This window comes from Protomyctophum bolini, assembly GCF_963924005.1.
Source record: "Protomyctophum bolini genome assembly, chromosome: 2".
Taxonomy (NCBI): Eukaryota; Metazoa; Chordata; class Actinopteri; order Myctophiformes; family Myctophidae; genus Protomyctophum; species Protomyctophum bolini.
This window is the reverse complement of record NC_137863.1, coordinates 38,533,431-38,557,898: the sequence shown is the minus strand read 5'-3', so window position 1 is coordinate 38,557,898 and position 24,468 is coordinate 38,533,431. Positions and strand designations below refer to the sequence as shown.

Sequence of the window (24,468 nt, the reverse complement as noted above, 5' to 3'; positions counted from 1 at the left end):
AGCTCATACGAGCTTGTAGGTCTGCTATTTTTGAAAAATCGACTGAACGACTGACATTTTTAGAATCTGATCTCAGGTCAGAATGGGTTAATCAGACCAGTGTGTGTCAAGTGGAAACCTCGTATGAATCTGATCTCAGGTCAGAATGGGTTAAGGCAGACTGGCATCGATGAACGCAGACGCTGTCGTCTGGATCAACGACAGGTCTGCTCCAGCTCTGCTCATGAGGGCTGTGATGACGCAAGAGTAAAAAAAAAAGCTCAACTGAATCCAGGTCTGGTCAGTCACGGGCGTGTGCACGAAACGAGCACACACACGCGACAATTTTACGGGATCATCACACCCCTCGACTTCTCCTCGCGGCCAGAAAAAAAGAGTTACTGCACTTTGGCTTTGTAGTGCACAAAGATGATTCAAGGTTTTTAATGAACGGAAGAGATTAAATTAACAATTTAGCAACATAATCTGCATGGCGACAGACCAGTGCAGTGGATAAGTGGTTAGAGTGTTTGACCTGCAAATGGGAGGTTCAATTCCCAGGCGAGTCATATCAAGACTTTATTTTTATTTTTTTTAAGGTACAGTATCATTGCCTCCTTGCTGGGCACTCAGCATCAAGTGTTGTAAGCACTAAAAGTTAAAGTACTCATTATGTAGAATGCCATTTCACGTTTTCATCTTTTGAAAATAGCTGAGAGCTCAGAATGCATCTTGTCTGTTTTCAAATGGCCGAAATGTATATGGGGCTTTGTAATAACAATCAAGTAACTAAAGGTTTTAAATAAATGTAGTGGAGTAAAAGTACAATATTTGCCTATGAGATGTAGTGGAAATACTCAAGTAAAGTAGAAATACCTCAAAACTGTACTTAAGTAGAGTACTTAAGTAAATGTAAGTAGTCACTTTACACCACTGCTTGAGACATACTAGCATGTCCAGGAGATATACTTGTCTTGTACATCAAGTTGCCTCAGCAAGGGAACAGGAGAGTGAGTCTGACGGTGACCTACAGTATGGGCCACATGCATGGCTCAAGAACAGGAGAGTGAGTCTGACGGTGACCCACAGTATGGGCCACATGCATGGCTCAGGAACAGGAGAGTGAGTCTGACGGTGACCCACAGTATGGGCCACATGCATGGCTCAGGAACAGGAGGGTGAGTCTGACTGTGACCCACAGTATGGGCCACATGCATGGCTCAGGACAGGAGAGTGAGTCTGACGGTGACCTACAGTATGGGCCACATGCATGGCTCAGGAACAGGAGAGTGAGTCTGACTGTGACCCACAGTATGGGCCACATGCATGGCTCAGGAACAGGAGGGTGAGTCTGACGGTGACCTACAGTATGGGCCACATGCATGGCTCAAGAACAGGAGAGTGAGTCTGACGGTGACCTACAGTATGGGCCACATGCATGGCTCAGGAACAGGAGAGTGAGTCTGACGGTGACCTACAGTATGGGCCACATGCATGGCTCAGGAACAGGAGAGTGAGTCTGACGGTGACCTACAGTATGGGCCACATGCATGGCTCAGGAACAGGAGGGTGAGTCTGACGGTGACCCACAGTATGGGCCACATGCATGGCTCAGGAACAGGAGAGTGAGTCTGACGGTGACCCACAGTATGGGCCACATGCATGGCTCAGGAACAGGAGAGTGAGTCTGACGGTGACCCACAGTATGGGCCACATGCATGGCTCAAGAACAGGAGAGTGAGTCTGACGGTGACCTACAGTATGGGCCACATGCATGGCTCAAGAACAGGAGAGTGAGTCTGACGGTGACCTACAGTATGGGCCACATGCATGGCTCAGGAACAGCTGGTTCCCAATGCTGCTTAGTTACTACTGGTGATGAAGGTGAATGGCATGAACACTGTTTATTTAATCTGAAATCAACTCACGAACATTAATACTGGAAAATTAAAAGTAAATAGTAAAAAAGTAAACAACCAAAGTAGGATCAATTAAATAAAGAATCATGAAGACATGTTGGAAGAACACTGAACAATATACAGAGTACTGTAGGTCAAATAGACATACTCTTTACTATATTGAATCAGATCATAAAAACGATGATATTGCAAATTACTTGCATTCGGAAAATGTTTTCACCATGGTAAAAAAAAGTATAAATAATAATGAAATCTGTAATATACAGGGCAATTATTCTGTGGAATAAGTTTCGAACTTCCATAACAAAAGAGAAAAGAAAAACTAATTTAAAGATTTCAAATGGAGATACATAAATAAATAATGTGTCAGTAATTGTGTACTTGATTTAAAAAAATAAACATAGATAAGCCTTCAGGCTAATCCAAACTGTCAACCTTCCACATAGCAGATAAGTATAGCAGATAAGTACTGTGGCTCACAGTGATAATGGAAAACAGCCCACACAGAGAAAGCTTGATTAATTAAAACCTACAAACAAACACACACCATGCCATGTGAAGTTGTTGTAAACATGTACAAATAAGCTTTTTACCATCTCGTGATTTTCTTTGATTTTTTTGTATCAACTAGTAGAATACAAACACCACATTTGCCGGCCCTGGTGTTGTGTCCTCGCCTCACTAGTCCCTTTCATCAGATTCAGAATAGTCTTTATCCCAAGAGGGGCAATTTATTGGCAGCCCACTGCAGATCACACATGACACCAAAGAACCACACGCACGGAAGCAATACAGTATGTCAGAGCCTGAGGCAACAGACCAACATCCCTAAGGCAACAAGTGAACAAGTTGCAGCAAACAAATCAATAAAAAAAAATAGATATAGCAGTATGTGTGTTTTGTGACGCATTGTGAGCTTGTAGCTATTTTCCCCATCTTAAATTGGTGGCTTCGATTTCCAACTATAACAACGTTCCCAAAATATGGGAGGTCATGCAGGTTTAAAGTCGTTAAAGCCAATACATACATTGACAATACAAGTGTTCCGTTTTAAGCAGTGCTCGCGTTCTCCAAATAGTTTGTCTACTAGGTCAACATCATAGTTCTGCTGGGCTGGTTAGCGACTGTCATTTTCACGGGCAGATCAAAGAGTCATAAAATATTTTTTTTTTAAAGAAAGTCCGCGGCGGGGTGCACACTAAAGCTCCCTTAAGTGCAATGTATTGGTACATCTAACAGTAGTGGTGACATCTCCGGCCCATGCTCTTCATCACACTCTGATGATGGCAATAAATTGCACTTAAGGGACTCTACAGAGCCTGGGCATTCTTTTTATCGCTGATGATTGTCTTCCTCCAGTACCCTACCTTAAATGGTCTGTGGATGTGTGAGTCTACGGTGTGATTGTCCTCCTCCAGCCTCTACCGTACCTTAAATGGTCTGTGGATGTGTGAGACTATTATGTGCTGTCAGAGCAAAGACAGTGGTATATTAACCCATTTTGGTCTGAGGCCTTCTAAATACGGACCTAAGACTTATAGTAGCATAATAGCAGCATCAACATTTTTGATTTCTTTAATACTGTACATACTTCATACGTACATACAGTATACCAAAAGGGGTTCCCACTTCCCACCCAAAATGGGTTAAAGACACCCCCCAACCAACACTATACAGTATATATACAGTATATATACTAGTAGTACGGTGCCCATTTGTGCTATCTCTGCTTTATCAGTACCGTACCTTCATTAGCAAACAATATTATTAATTTAAGATTTCAGAGTAACCCACTGCTGGTATTTTGTCTTTGATTTCATGATTCTTGCAACTTTTTCTTTATCCTTATCTCAGAGAACATTCCGAGTACATATTTCTTAACCCATTTTGGTGCGGGAACCCCTTTCGGTGTTAGCATTATGTTATGCTTTAGCTATTGAAAAATAGCAGATCTACAAGCTCATAGCGCGCCACCGAGTGGCGCACTACGAGCTTGTCTGCTATTTTTGAAACATCGAAGAACGGCTGACATAGAAGCTTTTTCAGAAAACTGTCAGGATGTAGGAGACATTTTTAGAATCTGATCTCAGGTTAAAATGGGTTTTAAATGTAATACTGCCGTTATTCAGTGTAATGCACTGTCATCAATACAGATTCCTCATAATGTGCAAACGCAGACAAATCTATTCACGACAGATATAGGGAATAAACTGGGTCTGCATTTGATGTGTGTTTACCTTGCTTATGCTTACTGTAAGTCTCTCTGGAGAAAGAGCGTCTGCTAAATACTTTCTTTATTGTATTGTAAATTGGAATAGCTCAGTTGTAGATCTTGGACTTTCCTGTGGCTAGCTTGTGATGACATCCCGTTGATTTCCATTAGAAAAATAAAGTAACAAATATATGCATAAAGACGATGATATGATTGTGAGAAGTCAGAATACATTAATTTGTTGAATACGGAGCGTCAGAAACAATTTGAATGCTCCATTACACAGCAGTGTGTCAAATACTATTCCTGTAAAAATAATCTCTCCAACAAGCAACAATTTAATTAAAAGAGAACAGTATGAGTACCCAATATGAACTGTGCAGATCCTGCAATGTTCGACACTATTCACTATCACTGAGTGAACACCACTGACCAGACTCTTGTAGTTCTTAAATTGAACATCATTTGTTCTGATGATTTGTCATTTCCTCCACACGACCGGGAGGTCCCGACCTACCGAACTGTGGAATAAACTCCCTCTTGCGGTAAAAAAGAACGGCATACTGTACCGCTGTAGTCTGAAGACCCACCTCTTCAGACTGGGGTTAGGATTTTAACGATTCCTGTTCCTTAGCGATTCCCTTTAAACGGTCCGATTCCTTCACCATTCTCGCTATGAGCTTGTAGATCTGCAATTTTTCAATAGCTAAAGCATAACATAATGCCAACACCAAAAGGAGTTCCCGCCCAAAAGGGGTTAAATGATTCCAAAGGGGTTCCAAATAGACCCTTAGAAGTCTGTAACTCTGAGAGTGTACAACAAATGGAACCAAATGAACCCTTGAAAATAAAAAAACGTTTGATAACCACTGTTATTGTAATTGTATTGTAACCTCCATATATGGTCACGCCTCGTGACATCACGCCTCCATATAATGGTCACGCTTCGTGACACGTCACGCCACCATATTATGGCCGTCTCCATATATGAAGATCACGACACTGACCTCATCAAACCCTGGCTAGCCATACATGGAGAAGACATGGATCATAATATGGAGCCGGCCAGCAACTCTACATCTGACCTCAAACCTCCAATGCGACCTGGCTTCTCGCCCTCAGGGCGTCTCTTACTGGTTAACATACTGTAAGTGTTAAACAGCCCTATATTCTGATCAGTAATAATTGCTATAGTGTTTTTTTCAGTAAAAGGGGTCTCCCGTCTCTCCAGAACTGTAATAAACTGAAAATGCATTATCCTGATTGGATCTCTTATCCAATCAGGAGAGCGAACTCATACAGGATAAATAAGGATACTTTAATGAAAAATTGGAACTGGAACACCATCAAATTGATTACTAAACCTACACTATAAGAATATAGAGCCTTAACATTTTAACAAAAAACTTTTATTTGTTAAAAATATCCCTTACCTTACCTTAAAAGGAATAAATCACCCCAAAAAATACTTGTTTTCTATCAATTACTCACCCTATGAAGCCTTGAATACATTTTGTTGCATACCTGAGTCAATAATCCAATATTTGACTAATTGAAGTTAATAGGAGGCCAATCTTAACAAGATCAATATTATATTTGAAACTTTTTCTTTGAAACTTGGTTGTTTAAAGTAATTGTTCTTGTAGTTTTGCATTTGGTCTCCTAACACTTCCTATAAGCCTACATTTGGATTATTGGCTCAGGAATGCAACAAAAGTGTTTTTTGTATTTTGTATTTATTTATTATGTTTGCTAGGTTTGATGTTTACCTGGTCTTTGGAGTTGGAGCATGCACTACATTGTTCTCTTTGTACTCAACTTATGTGACTATTTATTACCCTGTTGTTTGTTGACCAGGGTCCATGCTTACTCTGTTTAGTCTGACCTCACACTCTGGTTAAGAGCATCTGCTAAATGCCTAAATTGTACATTTTGCTATTTTAAAAGGTTTTCATGATAATTGAAAAGGGAAATGTTCTCACAAGGCTTCCACTTGACGGCAACGATAATGTGTTTACTCCACTTCCAAATACAATTTATTTGTTTTTCACCTCCGTCGGAGCAACCTATCGTTGTTGCTCTGTATTGTATTGTTTTGCTGTACACAACAGTACTTATTCTATTTCTTACACTTTAGCTGTACTTTGTAACCTTAAGTGGAACTCTCCTTTCAACTGAACCTGTCTGCCTGCCTGCCCGCCCGTCCGCCTGCCTGCCTGCCTGTCTGTCTGTCTGTCTGTCTGTCTGTCTGTCTGTCTGCCTGCCCGCCGGTCTGCCTGCCCGTCTGCCTGTCTGTCTGCCTGCCCGCCCGTCTGCCTGCCTGCCTGCCTGCCTGTCTGTCTGCCTGCCCGCCGGTCTGTCTGCCTGCCCGCCCGTCTGTCTGCCTGTCTGCCTGCCCGCCCGTCTGCCTGCCTGCCGATCGATCGTCAACCAGGCTAGTAAATGGGGTTTCCATCACCTTCTCTAGTAAAACCAGAATGAGAAGAGTGGCAGGGTCTTAATTGGAATGTGCGTTGGCAATGTTGACAGCAAATCATTTAAAACTAAAGCAAGCCCCTTTCGTGCAGCCAATGCAGTGGCCTATTCGTTGGCGTGTCATGTGAAAACGTGCACAGATCTTGTATGGTGGCATATTTGTTGCTCTTAGTCTTGCTCCACAGTATTTTCTTGCGGCAATGCAAGAACAGAGAAGAAAACAGGAAGATGAAGAGACAGAGGGAGAGCTCGCACAGGTTACAGGAAAACTAAAGAAATATCTATATTTACTATCTATATACTGGTTTTCAACACTTTTCATTTGAAGGTCCACTATTTTATTCAGCATGGACCACCATTTGATGAGATTTTGCCTCGCCCCAATTCCATGCTGTATTGATGTTGGTAACATAGGAGAGACAACAGGCAAATGTTGATCAAAATAACAATTATTATAACATTTTCTAATTGTGTGTAGACTTCCTGTAAATTAAGTAATGCAGATGTTTAACAATAATTAAATTCTTGAGTGTAAAATGAAAGAAATTGACCCGTAAGAGTCCATTTGGTTTAATGTTACGCTCTCAAGAGTTAAAGATCTACAGTATAAGGGTCCATTTGGTTACCAACTCATCCTTTAGCTGGGGACCACCTGGAACCCCCTCAAGGATCACTGGTGGTCCCCGGACCGCTGGTTGAAAACCTCTGATCTACGTAAATGCATGGGTGGAGACAGACCAACTGTCAGACTACAGACTACAGACAGAGAGACCATCTCACCTGATGCAGGGCAGTGAGGCCATCTTCATTGCAGAGGTCCGGGCTCACGTTATTCTTCAACAGGTAGCGCACTGGTGGAGAGAGGGGGAAAAGATAACACTTTACACTGTAGCTCTGTAGGAGGCTATAATCCATGATGGTCAACTCGCCTGCTGTTAGAGCTTAAATTTACGCAACTTGTCGACTATTCAACTAGTCGCCTAGTAAATCCACTAGTTGACCTCATTGGTACTAGTTGACTAGTTGATGAGAAAAAAAGAAATATATATATACTTTTTTTTCTCCCGTTTTTGTAGGACTCAAGATCAGATAGATTATAGTTATAGTCACAGTACACAGTTTTTAAATTAAATGTACAAATATTATTTAAAAAAAGGGGCCTAGTTAAACAACTAGTCGACTAAGTAAACTAGACAACTAGTCAACTAGACAAAAATCACTAGAAGTGAAAGCCCTAGCGTGCATGCGTATGTGTGTGCGCGTGTTATTCTGGAGCTAATCTCACAAACCTTTTTCTGTTTTTTTTTCCTATAATTTACTATAATTTCATAATGGTTGTCAAATAACTTGGACTGAAACCTTTCCCAAATCATATTGTCGCTGTTGGTTGGAAACTGTGTATGACCAAAACCGTTGTAAAACTTTTTAATGCAGTGAAAATAGATTGAGCTTGTAGATCTGCTATTTTTACTACTTTTGTGCGACACCCCTAGGGCAATAATTTACAAAAGAAAACGTTCTGTCCAACAGCAACGATATACTGTATGTCTAATATAATATATAATATGTCTCCAAGAAGCACTTGGGAGCCATGCCGTTAGTACACAGTCTTGTACGTGTGCATAATAAGTAACTGCCATGGCATTTACAGACACCTCTAAAACAAATCCAATCTTCTCCCTCCATCAGCCATCACTGAAAAGCACAGACTTTGTGATGCTACAGTACATGCATACCAATGTGTAACGTGTACTATAAGCTGCTCTATTGGAATGCTCTCTGCATTTCTGCAGCTTTTCAAACAAATGGGACTTTTATGACGTTGACCATGTAATAAAATTGGTATTAGGTTTGAGTAACGCCTCCATTCCTCATATTTTACGATGGAAGCCTATCTACAGTATCAGTGAGTCTTCCAGCTTAGCCTATACTGTGCCCTAATGACCTCACCAATGAATCTGCCATCCATTAATCACATTGCGTCATACTACTTGGGTCAGCTGTGCGGAATCCCAATCAATCACATTTATATCAGCTGTGCCAGCCAGGATGTTTAACCAACAGACATTTGTGGGGGTGGATGAGTGACTGGTGTCTGATTGGTGGCCCGGGTGTGGAGGCAGGTTAACCACTTTCAACCCCGGTGTACCTATTTTTGGGAATGTCATTTTGGGTGACAATTCAATTAAAAAATCTTCCCGAACTACACTTCTTTTCCTTATCTTGTTCCTCTGCCCCAAATCTCTTTGCTGAAAGCTCACAAGCTCACAAATGTGTCACAACGCACCGTGTTATAGACCAGCTATATGTCAGCTGAATCTGAAGCCTATTTCTTCAGAACGTCGGCCTATTATTTAAAAATGCCCAGAATGGATGCTATAGGGGTTCATTCATGTGGGTAAGTGCTAAAGCAAGGCCCAGAGGCTGATGATGTAATGCCGCTTTGAGGATTATTCTGTTTGTCTGCCTGGTAGTCCAAAACACATAAGCTCCTTGAGTCTGGAACCAAATTATAATACCAGAAAATCACAGAATATCGGCTAACACAAGTTACAAAACAGGAAGTTTGCTCTCGCCTGCGTTGTTTCATAGCCATAACCACCAGTGTTGCCAGGTCTGCTTTACTATAAACGACTTTGGGCTTCTGTAAAGTCGATCGCTTGTGAAATTATATATATTTTTACCAGTGGCTTGAAAAGCACTGGTCTATGAATAGCCTTGAAAAACTTCGACATACTGACGCGTAGTTCTGATTGGCTGCCTTTCTACGCAACCCATAGGAGGGGGGGATGCAACCAGACACGTTTAATGCCATAGTCGAAACGGTTGTGCGAGAGGTGCCGCCGCCATGATGCCTCAGCACAGAAAAGCAGAGGCTGAGCACACCCGCTGATTTAACAGTAACACATTCGGACGAATCGCACCCCCACGCAGACTACCGCGGACCCCCGCGCCGACCTCCGCGGGGACCCCCGCGCTGACCTTCCGCGGGGACCCACGCACCTCCGCGGGGACCCACGTTGGACCCGCCGATCTGCGGACCCCTGTGACTTTGACACATGATGAGAGATGTTCTTTGTACCTGCCAAGCCAATGTCAACACCACAACCAACAGCTGTGTGTGAGGTGCGACATATAATGGCTTGGAGAATGTGCTACCTGAGAGTGCACAAATACAACCAAATACAAATTACAAACAGTCCATTTGTGTTTCCATCAGAGTTTGTTGTTATAAAAGGGTCCTTTGGTTCCATTTGTAGTAGGCTTAGGCTACACTGTCAGTTACAGAGTCACCTCGACAGATCCTGTTGTTGTTAATCAACGGCAATGGCGGTAAGCGTAGTATAAAGAAATAGGCTTCAATTGACCTACATCTACGGCAATGGCGGTGAAAGAATTAAAAATAAAATATTTACATTTCATAGCACAATTCTGGAGATATAAGGCAGCCACTAGTGGTAATTAACTGATAATTGATCTGTTCTTGTCGCAGTGTGACACGTTGTGAGCTTGTAGATTGGCTATTTTCAAATAACTGCAGAATAACACTGTATAAAGTGGTTAAACTGATTTTGAAGCTTATTTTGGGCTCGTTTTCGTAGACCTGTCCACTTATTTCCCTCGCAAAATCTCGCTCCCGTTCAGGAAACGTCTGTGGCACACAGCAAGGGTTCTGTTCCACATCATTATGCCACCGTTTTCTTTGGCACACTTTTTGGCACATTTCAGAGAAATACAATCACAAGTCTCCCTCCTGCCTTAATACATCCATCAGACTCTTTTGGTGTCAGCACATTCAGAAGTGGCCTACAGCATATTCCTGCTTTAATCAGCATTTATCTGTGTGACTGTGAGTGTTATCCCCCCTCCCTACACTCTGGGCTTATTATTTAAGGACAATTCATACTCCAGTTTTAGGTGAAAAGGTGACCACCGAAAAAATGACGTCACGCTGCGGTGATAAGCGACTCACCACCACACATCTCTCCGTTTTTACTAACCACTGTTTCAGTGGTCACCTTGTATCACCTAAAACGGGAGTATATACATAGGCCATAATTTAGATCACTTCAGATCAATAACTGAGAGTTTATTGCTATTGCTACTACTTGTACTTGCCTGTACCTCCTCCTCTCTGTCTCTCCTCTCTCTCTTTCTATCCACCAACACCAACACCCTAGAGTCGGGTTCTGCTTGACGTTTCAGAAAGCAAAATGGCTTGCTCAGGGTTGGATCTCTGTCGGTTCTCTGCTCTACATGTAATGTGTCTCGAGACAATGATTTTTAACACTTAAATCAAATTGAATTGAATGATATTTTACTTTAAAAATGTACTTGTAATCTTTTACACACACACACACACACACACACACACACACACACACACACACACACTTAGTTACTACTGTACAGTACTGTGTTTTTGTGGGCCTTTTTTGCCATTCAAGTAAACAGGGTTACAGTATTCCTGTTATCTGAATACTATTCACATGACTTTTGATCCAAGGTTTTAATCATCCATAATCTTTTGGATAAATGTTTTCGAACTAGTTACATAATGCTGATTGTTTGTAGCTTTAAGACTCCCTGAAAATGGAAACATAATAATTCATTATTTGTTGTCATATTCGTCGTGCACCCATGCAGGGGATTATGCAAGCACACATCACATGATTTGTTTTTTATTAGTTTTAGCAGTCAAAGGTCATTTGTTGGCCTTTTATTCTTTATTTAGACAGGATTGTGCTACTGAGAGACCCAGAGAAACATTGGACGGAGATACGGGAGACCCGAGGGGAGTCGGAATTAGGGCTCCAAAGATTATTTTCTTAGCGATTATTCTATTGATTACATTTGCGATTATTTAATTCAATGCGTTTTTGTTTACACATCAACGCAATTTATTTTATAACTACTTATAGCTGCTAAAAGCAATAATATGTCAACATTTTAATGACCTTTTTTTTTTGTATTCAGACAGCCAGCAATGAGTAAAACACTCTAAAGAAATGTAGTCTCTGTGACACATCTAGGGGCCACAATCTGCATTCAAAGATGTTCCTAGAAGCTTTGTCATTGGTCGATTCGCCTGTCTACTACCCGTCTACCTAGAGCTGTCACAAAGACAAAAAATGTCTTGGGAGCGTTTCATTTAAAAGCCACCTGTGCACAAGTGTTGACACTTAACAATGCACCTGGTTTGATCAATGTAGTGTCAAATGAAATAAACATATCATCACATAACACCGTAAAAAAGGTTTCCAAACTAAACAAAGTTGCTCGTATATGCCGATCACGTTCTTGCGCATTAGTCTCAATCTTGTTTTTACCACCAACCTGAATTTCAGACATAAGATGTATATGACGACTGTTCCTGCAGCATTACACGAGCGGTGCTAGCTGAGGTAAAGTGGTTTTAATCCAAGCAGCGGGTTGCAGGGGAGAGTGTAATTTTCTATTAAATGTATTATGTTTTGTAGCAGCTTAGCTGCCGCAGATAGGGGCACAGCTGTTCTCATTTAACTAAAGCCTTTGCCACAGTAAAATGCTCAGTATTACTTTATCCATTTGTAACCCGGGGAGTGTGCAAAATAAAACGCAACCAAATCGACCCGTTGGTTGCATTTTATGCACACTCCCCAAGTAAAATGAACACGGAGGACTTTATTTTTGTAGCCATTGACCTAGAGGAAGACAAATTCTGCATCCATGTGTATGACTACCACATTATCATATTATGACACTAATCCCATGTATTTATTTATTTTTAAGCAGAGCAGAACTTAATTATAAGTACAAACGCGCACACGGATGCCGTGGGTCTGCACAGCTTCTTTTTGAAGTCGCTGCGAGCTACAGAGGTTGGGTGCCATATCGTGACAGGTGATTTATTACATCCATGTCATCAGCCACCTGATGACACACACACACACACACACACACACACACACACACACACACACACACACACACACACACACACACACACACACACACACACACACACACACACACACACACACACACACACACACACACACACACACACACACACACACACACACACACACACACACACACACACACACACACACACACACAATATTCCACTACCAAACACCACACATTATACACAAACACACGGACATGCATACACAAGAGCAGATGTCCATATACACTCACTCTCCTCTCTTTTTCACACAGTCACACACACACACGCACACGCACGCACACGCACACACCAGGTGTCTAATGGGTTTATTGCTCGGACAAACACAGTCCAACAGGCAGGCTAGATGCTGGTACAGTACATGTGGTTTCCATATACACACATCCATCAACACTTCACAGTTGCTTCCTGGTTAGCATCGCCAACGCTAGCAGACTGTCAGTAGTGAAAGTCTGCGGTTATGGAAACCAGAGCTTATGCAAAACTGTTCACCTTCACATGCACCAATATATACTACCATTTATACAAATGAAACAATTAACTTAGAAGTAAAATATACACCACTGGGCAAATAAAAAAAGGTAACGATACACAACAAACATAATTATAGAATATTGATGGCCTGTGATTAATCTCCATTAGAATCAATCACACTACTGGCATCGCATGCTCACAACAAACTCAAAGTTGCAGGAACAAAATAACAGCAACTTTATTAGGAAAATAATTGTTAAAAAGGTTAAATACTGGTTGTTTAAAGGTTAAAGACAATTACATTAACCCATTTAGGCCTGACGTCGAAATAAAAAAAAGTCTTCTGAAAGAATATATTTTCAAAGATATGATAATTTTCACGATATTTCAAAAATAGAAGACCTACAAGCTCGTACATGAGCTTGTAGATCTGCTATTTTTCAATAGCTAAAAAACATAATGCTTAGTTAAAACACCAAAAGGGGTTCCTGTTCAGAATGGGTTAAGGCTTCTGATTAGGAAAAGATTCATGTTGGGTTTAGGGTTATAGGACTAGACATTTATAGGTTTGGTTTAGTGGTCAGGGTTACATTTATACCTGCTTTATAACATAATTGCGTGCCGATGTTGCAGCACAAGACATTGTGAGAGTCTGTGTGTGTGTGTGTGTGTGTGTGTGTGTGTGTGTGTGTGTGTGTGTGTGTGTGTGTGTGTGTGTGTGTGTGAGTGAGTGAGTGAGTGAGTGAGTGAGTGAGTGAGTGACAGTGTGTGTGAGAGGCTGAGAGCGTGTGTGCGCATGCAAGCGGTAGGTTTTGTGCATGCATTTCTCATCATACATTTTCAATGCATGAGCTGTGTGCATAACAGCACACAGTCTCCAATACAAGTGTTTTCCATGCATGGGCAGGGCTGTCACGATGACAATTACTTGTGATTAATTGTGTTTTTGGCATTTAGAACATCATTGGAACATGTAAATAGACAAATTCCACAGGGCAGATATGACAAATAACTTATATTACATATGCAAAGAAATGACTGACCTATAATAACTTGATTAAACTTGGTAATATCAAATTATTGCAACTAGAAATGTAATAATTGTGACCCACATGTGTGTCCATGTCCATAGGTCTCCATGCATGTGTCCGATATATACTGGCCTTGCAGACAGCCATCAATAATAAGCACACTCTGTATTCTCTTTGTTTGAGTGTGGAGAAGCAATCAGAAACTGACAGCTGCCTAATGGTATCTGTCAGTGGCAGAAGTCAGATAGTTTTGGCAGGTCTTCTCTCACAAAGACACACACCCGCCCGCCCGCCCGAACGCACACACCAACAGCAGCAACAGATTATACATTTTGAAATATGCATTGGACAAAAAGGCAGATCAAAGGCAGAGAGGGAGATCGACACACAGTTGAGATAAGCAACACCAAAGCACTCAAAGCAAAACGAAGATGTACACCCCCATCCCCGAAATGGAAAAATATATGCATTGGTATTAGATTGTTTGCAGTGGCAGACACACACATGAATGTAGTTACGGTATGATGCGTTGTATAGAAGATAGATGGCTTGATCGGAAGGAGAGAAGAGCAGAGAAGAGAAGAGAAGAGAAGAGAAGAGAAGAGAAGAGAAGAGAAGAGGAGGTACGGCTCAGTTCTAAAAGAGAAAGCTCCCGCTCCCTGTAAACGCTCCCCAGGCTTCTCTTTAAAACCCCTGTAGTCTTAGTGAACTGGACTTGAGTTACAACTCAACTGTACTTTGATGTTATACCTGATGAAGATGCAATGACATCGAAACGACGTTGTCGCCTTTACCTGTATACCCTGTAAATAAAGGCTCTAAACTGCCGGAGACTGCTCCAGTGCCTTCCGTCCACTATATACCAGACCTGTTCCTGAGATGCACTGAACCAGCCTAACATAGGCTTGAGGCGTGGTGGAACCCTGTTGTGCTGTATTAGTAAGTATTGCAATCCAATTCAAGCGAGATAAAACATTGAGAGCTTCTCCTCTGCTGTCTGCACTGCAGACAGGGCCTGCTGTGTTGTGGCGTAGCTGTGGAAAGCCTGATCCAGTCTAGCCCGCCATGCACAGCGACTAGTCTCTGTTTGTCTAGCCTGGGGGCCCCTACTACTGTAAATCCGGCACTGCTGCAAAATTAACACATGCACCTGTACAGTAGGACAGTTCAAATGCCATTACAGTATACGTGCTGAACAGCTCTCAACAGTTGAAACACCATAAGAACAAAAGGACGAAAACAATGACAAGAAATCTTTGCAGTAGTCCTTCAGCACACTAAAGCAGACTTTCATGATAGCATTGTGAAGCCTTGTTAGTTTGAAAATCCGTCATTATCTTGAAAAACATCCGTTTATATTGTGATACACTGTTGCATAGTTAGCGTGACAATCTGCTCATTTCATTTCATTCATACAGACAATAAAGTAGGCTTAAATCTCATTACTTTGACTCCGCTTAGCCTTAATGGGAAACATCAATCTGTTCCTCAATTAAAAGTGAACTGATAATTCACAACTACTTTACTTTCCTCTCCCGAGTTTTATGATAAAACAAATGAAAGAAAGAATGCAATGGATTAGAGCACTGAATGGGAGGGGAGAAGAGGGAGACTGATAGGCAGCATTAGGGGGAGGTAGTAAGAGAGAGGGGACATAAGAGTGAGTAATGAGACAGAGTAATGAGAAAGCAAGATAAAGCAAAGAGGACGAAAATGCAAGGCCACAAAAGGAATGAGTGAATGAATGAATTGCATGTGATATATCACAGCAAACGTAAAGGGCTTTGAAAGGAGACACCAGAGGGGAAGAGCGAGACAGGAGAGCAGAGATATTAGAGCCGGTTGGAAGTTTATGACGCACAGTGTAGTATGGGGGTGATGCACATCAGTCTCATCCACCAACCGCTAGGATCAGTGGCGCCAGGGAGGACACGCACACACGCACAAGACATTATTAACCCTACCTCTAAAGCTTGCGTTATACGTTCTGTAGTTGCACAAACATTGCGGATCTACAAGCTCTAAATTGTATAGAGGGTATGCGTGTGACATCATCATCAAACCAGGAAGTGGAGGGAACGCCTACTGAGTGGCAAAAAACTACTTTCTGGCCTTGACAGCCCATACTGTACATCCAAACAGAAAAGTCCTATCTGATTGCATTAAACAACGTTAAACAATGTTAAACTCACTTTGCATGTTGCTTTGCCACTCGATGTGCCATTCACTTTAAGCATGCGCATACCCTCTATTCACACGTCGTTCAAGTATAAACCAGGCAAAACTCTAACCCTGATCCCCAAGCCCAACTTGGCAACGGCTAATACCCTAACAGCAACCTGATCTTTACCGCATATTGACCCTCAGCGTAGTAAAACAAGCACGCACGCACGCACACAACTTTAAATTGCGGTCCATCAATTTGAGGGTCACTATGGAGATTATCTGCGTGGTTCCAGTGGCAGCAGAGAGGGGAGGCAGTGAGTTCCTAGGCGGGTCCACTACATTCCATGAGAGGGAGGAGAGAAAGAGAGAGAGAGACAGTGTTGCCAGGTCTGCTTATTCTAAGCGACTTTGGATTGTTTTCCTGCAAAGTTGCTTCTAAATATCGGTCACTGCGGGTTGCGTTTTTTTTTTGGGGAGGGGGGGGGGGGGGGGGGGGGTGGGCTTGTTTCTAAAGTGCAGTTGCTTATCTGGGCTTGCAGCCTAAAGACATTTTAATTAAACCTGTGGTTCTCAAACATTTTCACGTCAACGACCGCCCAAATTAGTCCGGTGTGTATTCGTCCGTGGATCCCCATCTGAAAAGATTCAGTTCCAATAGGAAACCGCAGGCTGGGACTAGGGGGCCTGGGCCGGCCTAGTGAACCGGGCACCTAGGCTGCTGATTCTGACAATGGGTCACGGGTTCGACTCCCGATCCCGTTTGCTGTGCGTAACTAAAATGCACAAAAAAAACAAATAGTCAAAAACAAAGAGTCACTTCGTCTAGGCTCCTTTTCGTGCACCCGTCAGCTTGTTTCTCTCACAACATCTGGCATGCTGCTGTTGCCGTTAGATGCTTCCCAACAGATAAAAGCGCAGCAATGAACAACAGCAAGGGAAGTTTATAGACCCACCCCGTTCCTTCCTGTTGTCCAAGACGAGCGCACCGATAACACCACTGTGTATCTCACTGTGTTTCTATAGCAGCCATCTCGGTTCCGCAGCATTTAGCAGGCCCACATACACACACACACACGTGCGCACACATCACAGACAGGTGATGTGTACGTGTGTGTGTGTGTGTGTGTGTGTGTGTGTGTGTGTGTGTATGTGCTTGTATCCATTGTGTGCAAGTGCATGTTTGTTTTTGCCTATTTGTTTGTATTCTTTGTGCATGTGTGTGCGTGCGTGCGTGCGTGCGTGTGTTGGCAAATAAACCCCCGGCGGATTGAGGCCACATCCGCTCTGAAGACACTTCTCATTGATAAGGCAACGGTCACATCATGACAGCCATGTCCTATATAAAGTCGCTGTCAGGTGGAAACCTTGTATGTCCAAAACCTCTTCTCTTTGTAATTATAAATTTAAAAACACTTGAAAATAGTGAAAATAGCAGATCCACAAGCTCACCAGATCTTTTCACTGCGTTTGTAGGGCCTTAATTTACGGGGGGGGGGGGGGGGGGGGGGGTATTTATAACTATAAATATTCAACATAAAAAGTTGTATGTTGAATATGGAGATACAAGGTTTTCTGCCTGACAGCAGCAAATAACCTGCCCATTTCTCCAGAGTTCATGCAGGACTGCCCCTCTATCTCCTGCACAGATAACAAAGTCTGCTCTTATTAAAGACCATAAATCTGCCTCTCATAATGCAGCGCTGGAAATCAAGCCTGCTAGACCGTGACGAGCGTTTTCTTCTCAAACCTTTCCATGTGAAGGATCCTCTTAGACCGACACTCAGTCCGAATTTTCATTTTGTTTCACTTCATTATTCCCACTGAAAGCCCTTCCCATGGCAGCGGCGTTGCCAAAGCGGTGCAGCCTTTGGCGATTGGTTCACACCAACGAATCAAAATCGTCACAAAGCAGATGACGTCATTGTGGTTAACCAGGTTGCTAACCAAACAAACACAGTAAACGAGCGATATACTAGAATGTAAACAAACACGGTAAAATATGTCGGATGATGATGTTTCTAAAACCTGTCCTTTTTGTAAAGAAACTATTTATCATATGGCGATTTAATAGTCAGATCTATACGGTTGCAAGTTACCACAGTGAGGGCAGCCATGTTTGTTGTTTGACGTCATCGAGTTGAAACGACGCTGATGGCCAATCGGCCGCTGTATCAGATTTTCAACCAAGTCTAACATCGCCATAGAGACAGTCACCAGACCTGAATCGCCGGAACATGATATTTTTATGGGCGTGACTAGCGATTCAGGGCTGGAGCCAGGCTAGGATCCTCTAGTCTAAATTAATATAATATATTTTGCCGCAGATCCCCATCTGATAAGATTTTGGGCAAAGATGTGTGTAAAAGATTTACAAATTATTTTGTAATGTTTTAAATGTTTCTGAAATAGCAATTCTACGAGCTCATAACACGTGTTGTGAGCTTGTAGATCAGCTATTTTTAACAGCCAATGTATAAAATAGGGTTATAGTTGCTATAGTAATAGTGACTTTAATGCTATATTAATTTAGCTAGTTTCGCTGCAGGGACCCCCTGGAACCCCCTCAAGGACCCCACTTTGTGAACCAATGTTTTAGTTGAGTCCTCACCTGACTCAACCCCCCCCCCTTTTTTAACAAATAGAAAACTAATTTCAGTTTAATATTATCAACGACGGCTGCCCATTTTAACAAAGAACACTGGTTTAAATTCTATTTGACACTGTGGATGCTCTCTGGACATGCATGCGGGGGTTTAGCTGTAGAGCTGATTTCATCATGCTGACTCTTGTGCTCAGTAAGGCCCCTGGTCACCACGGCACTGATGAGATGACATGCAACCGCAGGTGGGGGGACAGCAATCTTACTGTAAGAGGGTCCGTGAGTCTGCATACGATACATCCAATTGAGGAATTAAACATTTCTCCAGTTTGTCTCCTCTATGTTGAAAAGAGGAGGCACACGTTTTGTTAAAAAAGTTTTTTATCTGAAGTCTACAATATAAAAACACTGTGACAAGTAAAAGGCCTGTATTCAAAATTGCACGCGAGTAAAAGGTACCAAATATACTTGCAGTATAAGTGAAAGTACTCAAATATTACACTGTTTCTTTTCTTCAGAAATACGCACAGCCGTACAGATTAAGAACAGTACTGTCGGATACAGTAATACAAAGAAATAACACAGAAGCACCCAAAATAAATTGCAGCTCTGCAAGCTGACAGCGTGGCGTGGTGTGGCGCGTTGTTGTGAGGTTGTATCGGTGTCTTATGTATAGTCAGAGCTAGCTATAAAAGAAGTACAGGCCCCTGGGGGACCCCAGGAGAACCAAGTATAGGGTTTAAGTGGTTAGTATATGCAGTTCCTTCATTGCTTACTGCAGTGCAGTGAGGGGCACGCTGTGCTGTTATCCCTCGGTGTAGAACTTAACATTACAATATGCCTATTCAGCTCTGCTCCAGCCTCAGAGCAGTGGTACTTAAAGGAGAATGCCATACTAGAAGGCTTTCTTACCTTTATTTGTAGTTGTTACGTCCCCACCAAAGAGGTCCAGGTGTTATTTTGTGCAAAGGTGCATTATTGGCTATTTCCCCTACCATAAGACCTCATTGGATTGCATTGAATTGAATGGGGCATTGGGGTGTTGTTCGCCTGTTCGTGTTGTTTCCATGGCTCAAAAACACTTTACTACTTTTGAGCCCCCAATTGAGGTCTTATGGTAGGAGAAATAGCCAATAATGCACTTTTGCACAAAATAACACCTGGACCTCTTTGGTGGGGACATAACTACAAATAAAGGTAAGAAAGCATTCTAGTATGGAATTCTCCTTTAAGTACTGTACTTAAGTACAATTTTGAGGTACTTTTACTTTACTGTAGTAGGCTAGCCCATATCTCCCATTTTCAGTACTTTTACTTCACTTCATTTATTTGAAAACTTTTAGTTACTTTGTAGATTTAGATTATTATGACAAAGCATACACTTCAGCCGTACACATTTCGGCCATTTGTAAATAGCAGATATACTGTACTGTACAAGCTCACAATGCGTCGATCTGCTATTTTCAAAATACTTTTAATTATACATTTGAAAACTTGAAATGGCACATTCTGTATAATGATTACTTTTGCTTTTGGTACTTTAAGTACATTTAGATGCCAATACTTTCACTCAAGTATATTTTGTATTCCGGAGTTGTATTCCAAAACCATGAGCCCCACAGACGGTAGCCTCTGTAATGATCTGCTCCCTCTTATCAAGGCTCTGTGCTGCAGTATCAATAATGAAATAGTCACCCCCAGAAATAATGGATTTGATCAAGAGAATGTAAAAACCAATGTATTCGCAAAATAATGTTGCACACACAGCACACACACACACACACACACACACACACACACACACACACACACACACACACATCATCAGCTATACTTGGATTGCTATAAATATCGGAGAAAATGAATTAAATCCGCTCTTCCAGTCGAGTAAGAGTCTTTATTAATAGAGATAGTGCTCCGCAGCAGCAAGTATAGTGGTGCTCACAAGTATAGTTCTACAGGCACGCCACACGCACGCACACTATCACGCACGCACACTCTGCCAACCACTGCACTGATTTGTTCATTGATTCGACAGGTATTTGATATACCACCTTAATTCACTGCGGATTAAATCAGGGCCATATACTGTAACTTCCACACCCTGGAGCGTCGCTTACCGTAAATAAGCTCTTCTGGTTACTGTCTCTCATCACGAAGCACCACTAAGCACACACAAAAGAAAAACTCAAGCGATTCACCCAAACTGACATTTATAATTACGTTTCAGTCTATTTCTGGTAAAATAGCCTTTTTCTCTCTCTGCCTTGCCGTCTGCTGTGTAGAAAAAGTGGGCCACATGACAAGAGGCAGCTGAATGACATTGGCTTTTTAGTAGGACGTTGAGGAGGGAACATCATTGTTATAATTAGCATCCCGCTGTGTGTTTTATAATTATCGCCCACATGATGAGCTATTAAGGGGTGTTAATTGTATGTTACACTGCTTTTAAATGATGCAGTTTTAGCGAGTGAGGCAGGGCTGAAAACTGTAAAGCAAGCATAACAAACTGTGACAACTGACTATTACCACGGGCCATGTATGCACAGTGGTTCTCAAACTGCCACCAGTGGGAGGGGCCCGCAAAAACATTGATATTAAAATTTTATATTGTTGTATTTTTGCTTTCAAATTTAAGAAAATGTGTTTGCATTGGGGTATCGATAAATACAACGTTACTTGTCATCCAAGCCGCAAACACAATCGATTGATCGATCATTCAAACAGACACAGTCTGAACATGGCCCACCCATCTGGCCACGAACTCCCTTGAGATTTCCAAGTGAGCCCTGGTCCAGACAAGGTTTAGAACCATGATGTACAGAAAGTGCAGTTTAACCACACAAAGAAAAAGCAACATTCAATTGTGTTTGGACAGCTGGAGGTCCCGTTGAAGGAGAGGAGGAACAGTGCCTTCGGGTCTGGAGACGAGGCACTTCATAAGACGACGAGAATCCAACTAGATAAAAGGCATTAGGCGGGCTAAGGCAGCATACAAGAGGAAGATTGAGGACCACTTCAGGAGCAATAACACAAGGCAGATGTGGGGTCAGCACTGGTGCTCCCAACACACAGCCCTGTGGCTGTGTGTTGAGCCCCCCTACACACTCTACACCCACGACTGTACTCCCACCCATCTAGTAATGCCATCATTACGTTTGTGGATGACACAACAGTGGTGGGACTCACTGCGGGAGTGGACAAGACTTGCATACAGGGAGGAGGTGCAAGGGCTGTCAGACTGGTGTGAGATGAACAACCTCATTCTCAACACCTCCAAGACCAAGGAGCTGACTGCCTATTCAGCCTATGTACTGTACACCAAGGGAGAGGAGGTGGAAAATAAAGGGTCTCAGACTTCAGGTTCCTGCCGGGCATGAACATCTCGGACAACATGACCTGGAAAACAAACACCACTGCACTTCAGAAAAAAAGGTCAACAGAGACTGTATTTTCTGAGAGTGTGCTGAGGAAAATGGACCTGGCAGAGACTCTACTACCGTCTTTCTACCGCTGTTCCATTGAGTCAGTGTTGACCTGCGGCATCTCTCTGTGCTCTGCCAGCTGCACGGTGGCAGAAAGAAAGGCACTTCAGGGGGTCATATAAACTACAGGCTACACAGCCCAGAGGACCATTGCATGTCCTCTTCCCTCCCTGGAGGACTTCTAAAAGAGACACTGTGGCAGAAGAGCTACTGTAACGGCATCCTCAAGGATTCATCCCACCTGTTTGAACCTCTGCCCTCAGGGAGGCGCCATAAGGTCATGAAAGCAGGAACACGCAGACTGAGAAACAGTTTCTACCCCAGAGCTGCCATCCTCTAAACTCTGCACAGACCTTGACATTTGACACTTTATGGACCTTTTATGGACCCATTGTGCAATGTCGTTTCTTTTTTAATGCACTGAGCTGGATCGCTAATTATACTCCATTTCGTTGTCACGCACAATGACAATAAAGATATTCTGATTCTGATACTGCATAACAGGATGAAGAAGTCAGAGTAAAAGGAATAAAATTGACCATGATTGTCAGCATTGTCATTGAGAGACGAACTCGGGAGGCGAGCCACTGGCCATGGACCGTTGGTTCTGTGTAACAAAGCGATATAACTGCCATGGGTGAGATTTACAGAGACACGGGCAACACTTTGTGAGCCATAAACCCAGACTGCACTTTAAGTAAAACAGTACTTAAGGTCCACATGTGTGCTCAGTTGGCCAAGCAGTCCAATCCCATCATTGCTTTTCTGCTGCATCTCCCCTAGTTCAATGCCTCCCTCTCAGTTTCCAAAAGTGTTTCCCTTATAGGGAATAGGCGCGTAGCCTGTCCACTTTCCTTTAAATAAAAAAGACACTATAATGCTATTAGGTTCATTAGGAATAAAAACATTCAATTAGGCTTCTATGTTACCTTTAAAACACAACAACACAAAACAAAAACTGATCATTCATGTGGGTTATTAATGTCCGTTAACTTTGAGTGGAGCTTTTCTTGTCTGTACAGATTTGACCAAGATTTCAGGCAAAACATTGGAGTCTTTCTGAGGGTGGATTTTCCATTGAAGAGAGCAAGCTCATGGTAAATATATTTTGATGCTTACAAACTCCTCAGAATATTACCTACCATTTAGGTTTTTATGCTAAAAGGGCAAGATGCTATGATTATGCCCAAGTTAAAACACAAATATGAATGCACTTAGACTGCATACAGTAGACTCCTGCCAAGGCCTAAACGTCTTCCCAATTTCCTTATTCCAAGGTGTGTCAGTTGTGCTGCCATGGGGTCAACAAAATCAATATGATGTTGGCATCATAACCTCCTCAGCAGGGGTAAAAAAACAAAAAGCATTGCCATTATTGCGTCAGGTTATTGTATACAACGTGTGATAGAGCACGGATTGAAACAGCGCTTCATCATATTACACTATGTTCCATCTGAGCAACCACATCCTTTTCATGAAACCTTGCTCTTGATAACCTGAACCTTGATAATAAACTGTATACATAATTTATACTGTGTGCATGTACACTGTACAGTCTAGCAACAGCGCATATGAGTAAGTATACAATATATCAACATCAACAATAAAACGTTTACAGCTGCAAATCTTTACAGGCATCTGTGGTTATGTAGTGTAAATACTGTAGGGGGTAGAGGGAGGAAAGCAGAGAGAGAGAGAAAGAGAGAGAGAGGGATAAAAAAAGAGACACAAAACCAAGAAAGAAAGAACGGTCTCAGATACAGTACACACAGCCTAGGCATACAAAGACGAGAGCAAAAAATCAAATCAAATCAAACATAGCTCAGCCCAACCCTAAGGGGTGAGGTATCAAAGCTAAGAGAGAGTGCATGAGGAGGACAGAGGCGGAGAGAGTTTTCTTTTTGAAGTTGAGAGAACACCATGTTCGGTTAACGATGCCCCCGATGCCCAATACGAAGGGAACACGGAAAGCTTGTTAGGCAGCTGACCCGTGTCCTCGTTGAAATATGTGACTACCATCCTCCAAGGTCCTCAAATCAACGTCCACTTGTTTTTCCCTCTTGTTTCCAGGAAACACGTTTTAATTAACTAAAAAGGGGGGCCGAATGCTGCCGTGAAGTAGGCATTGGGTACGTCTGTCTCTCAGTCAGCGAGTGTATCGTTCCATGGCAAAGTGCT

General features: G+C 42.3%; 1 protein-coding gene across 1 annotated transcript in view; it reads right to left on the bottom strand.

Moving 5' to 3' along the window:
* ppp1r16b (protein phosphatase 1, regulatory subunit 16B) overlaps positions 1 to 24,468 on the bottom strand; it is a 111,835-nt gene that overhangs the window by 43,585 nt on the left and 43,782 nt on the right. The window contains exon 3 of the mRNA XM_080784177.1: positions 7,366 to 7,436. Coding sequence (XP_080640303.1) covers positions 7,366 to 7,436 — 71 coding nt within the window. The remainder of the gene's footprint in view (positions 1 to 7,365; positions 7,437 to 24,468) is intronic.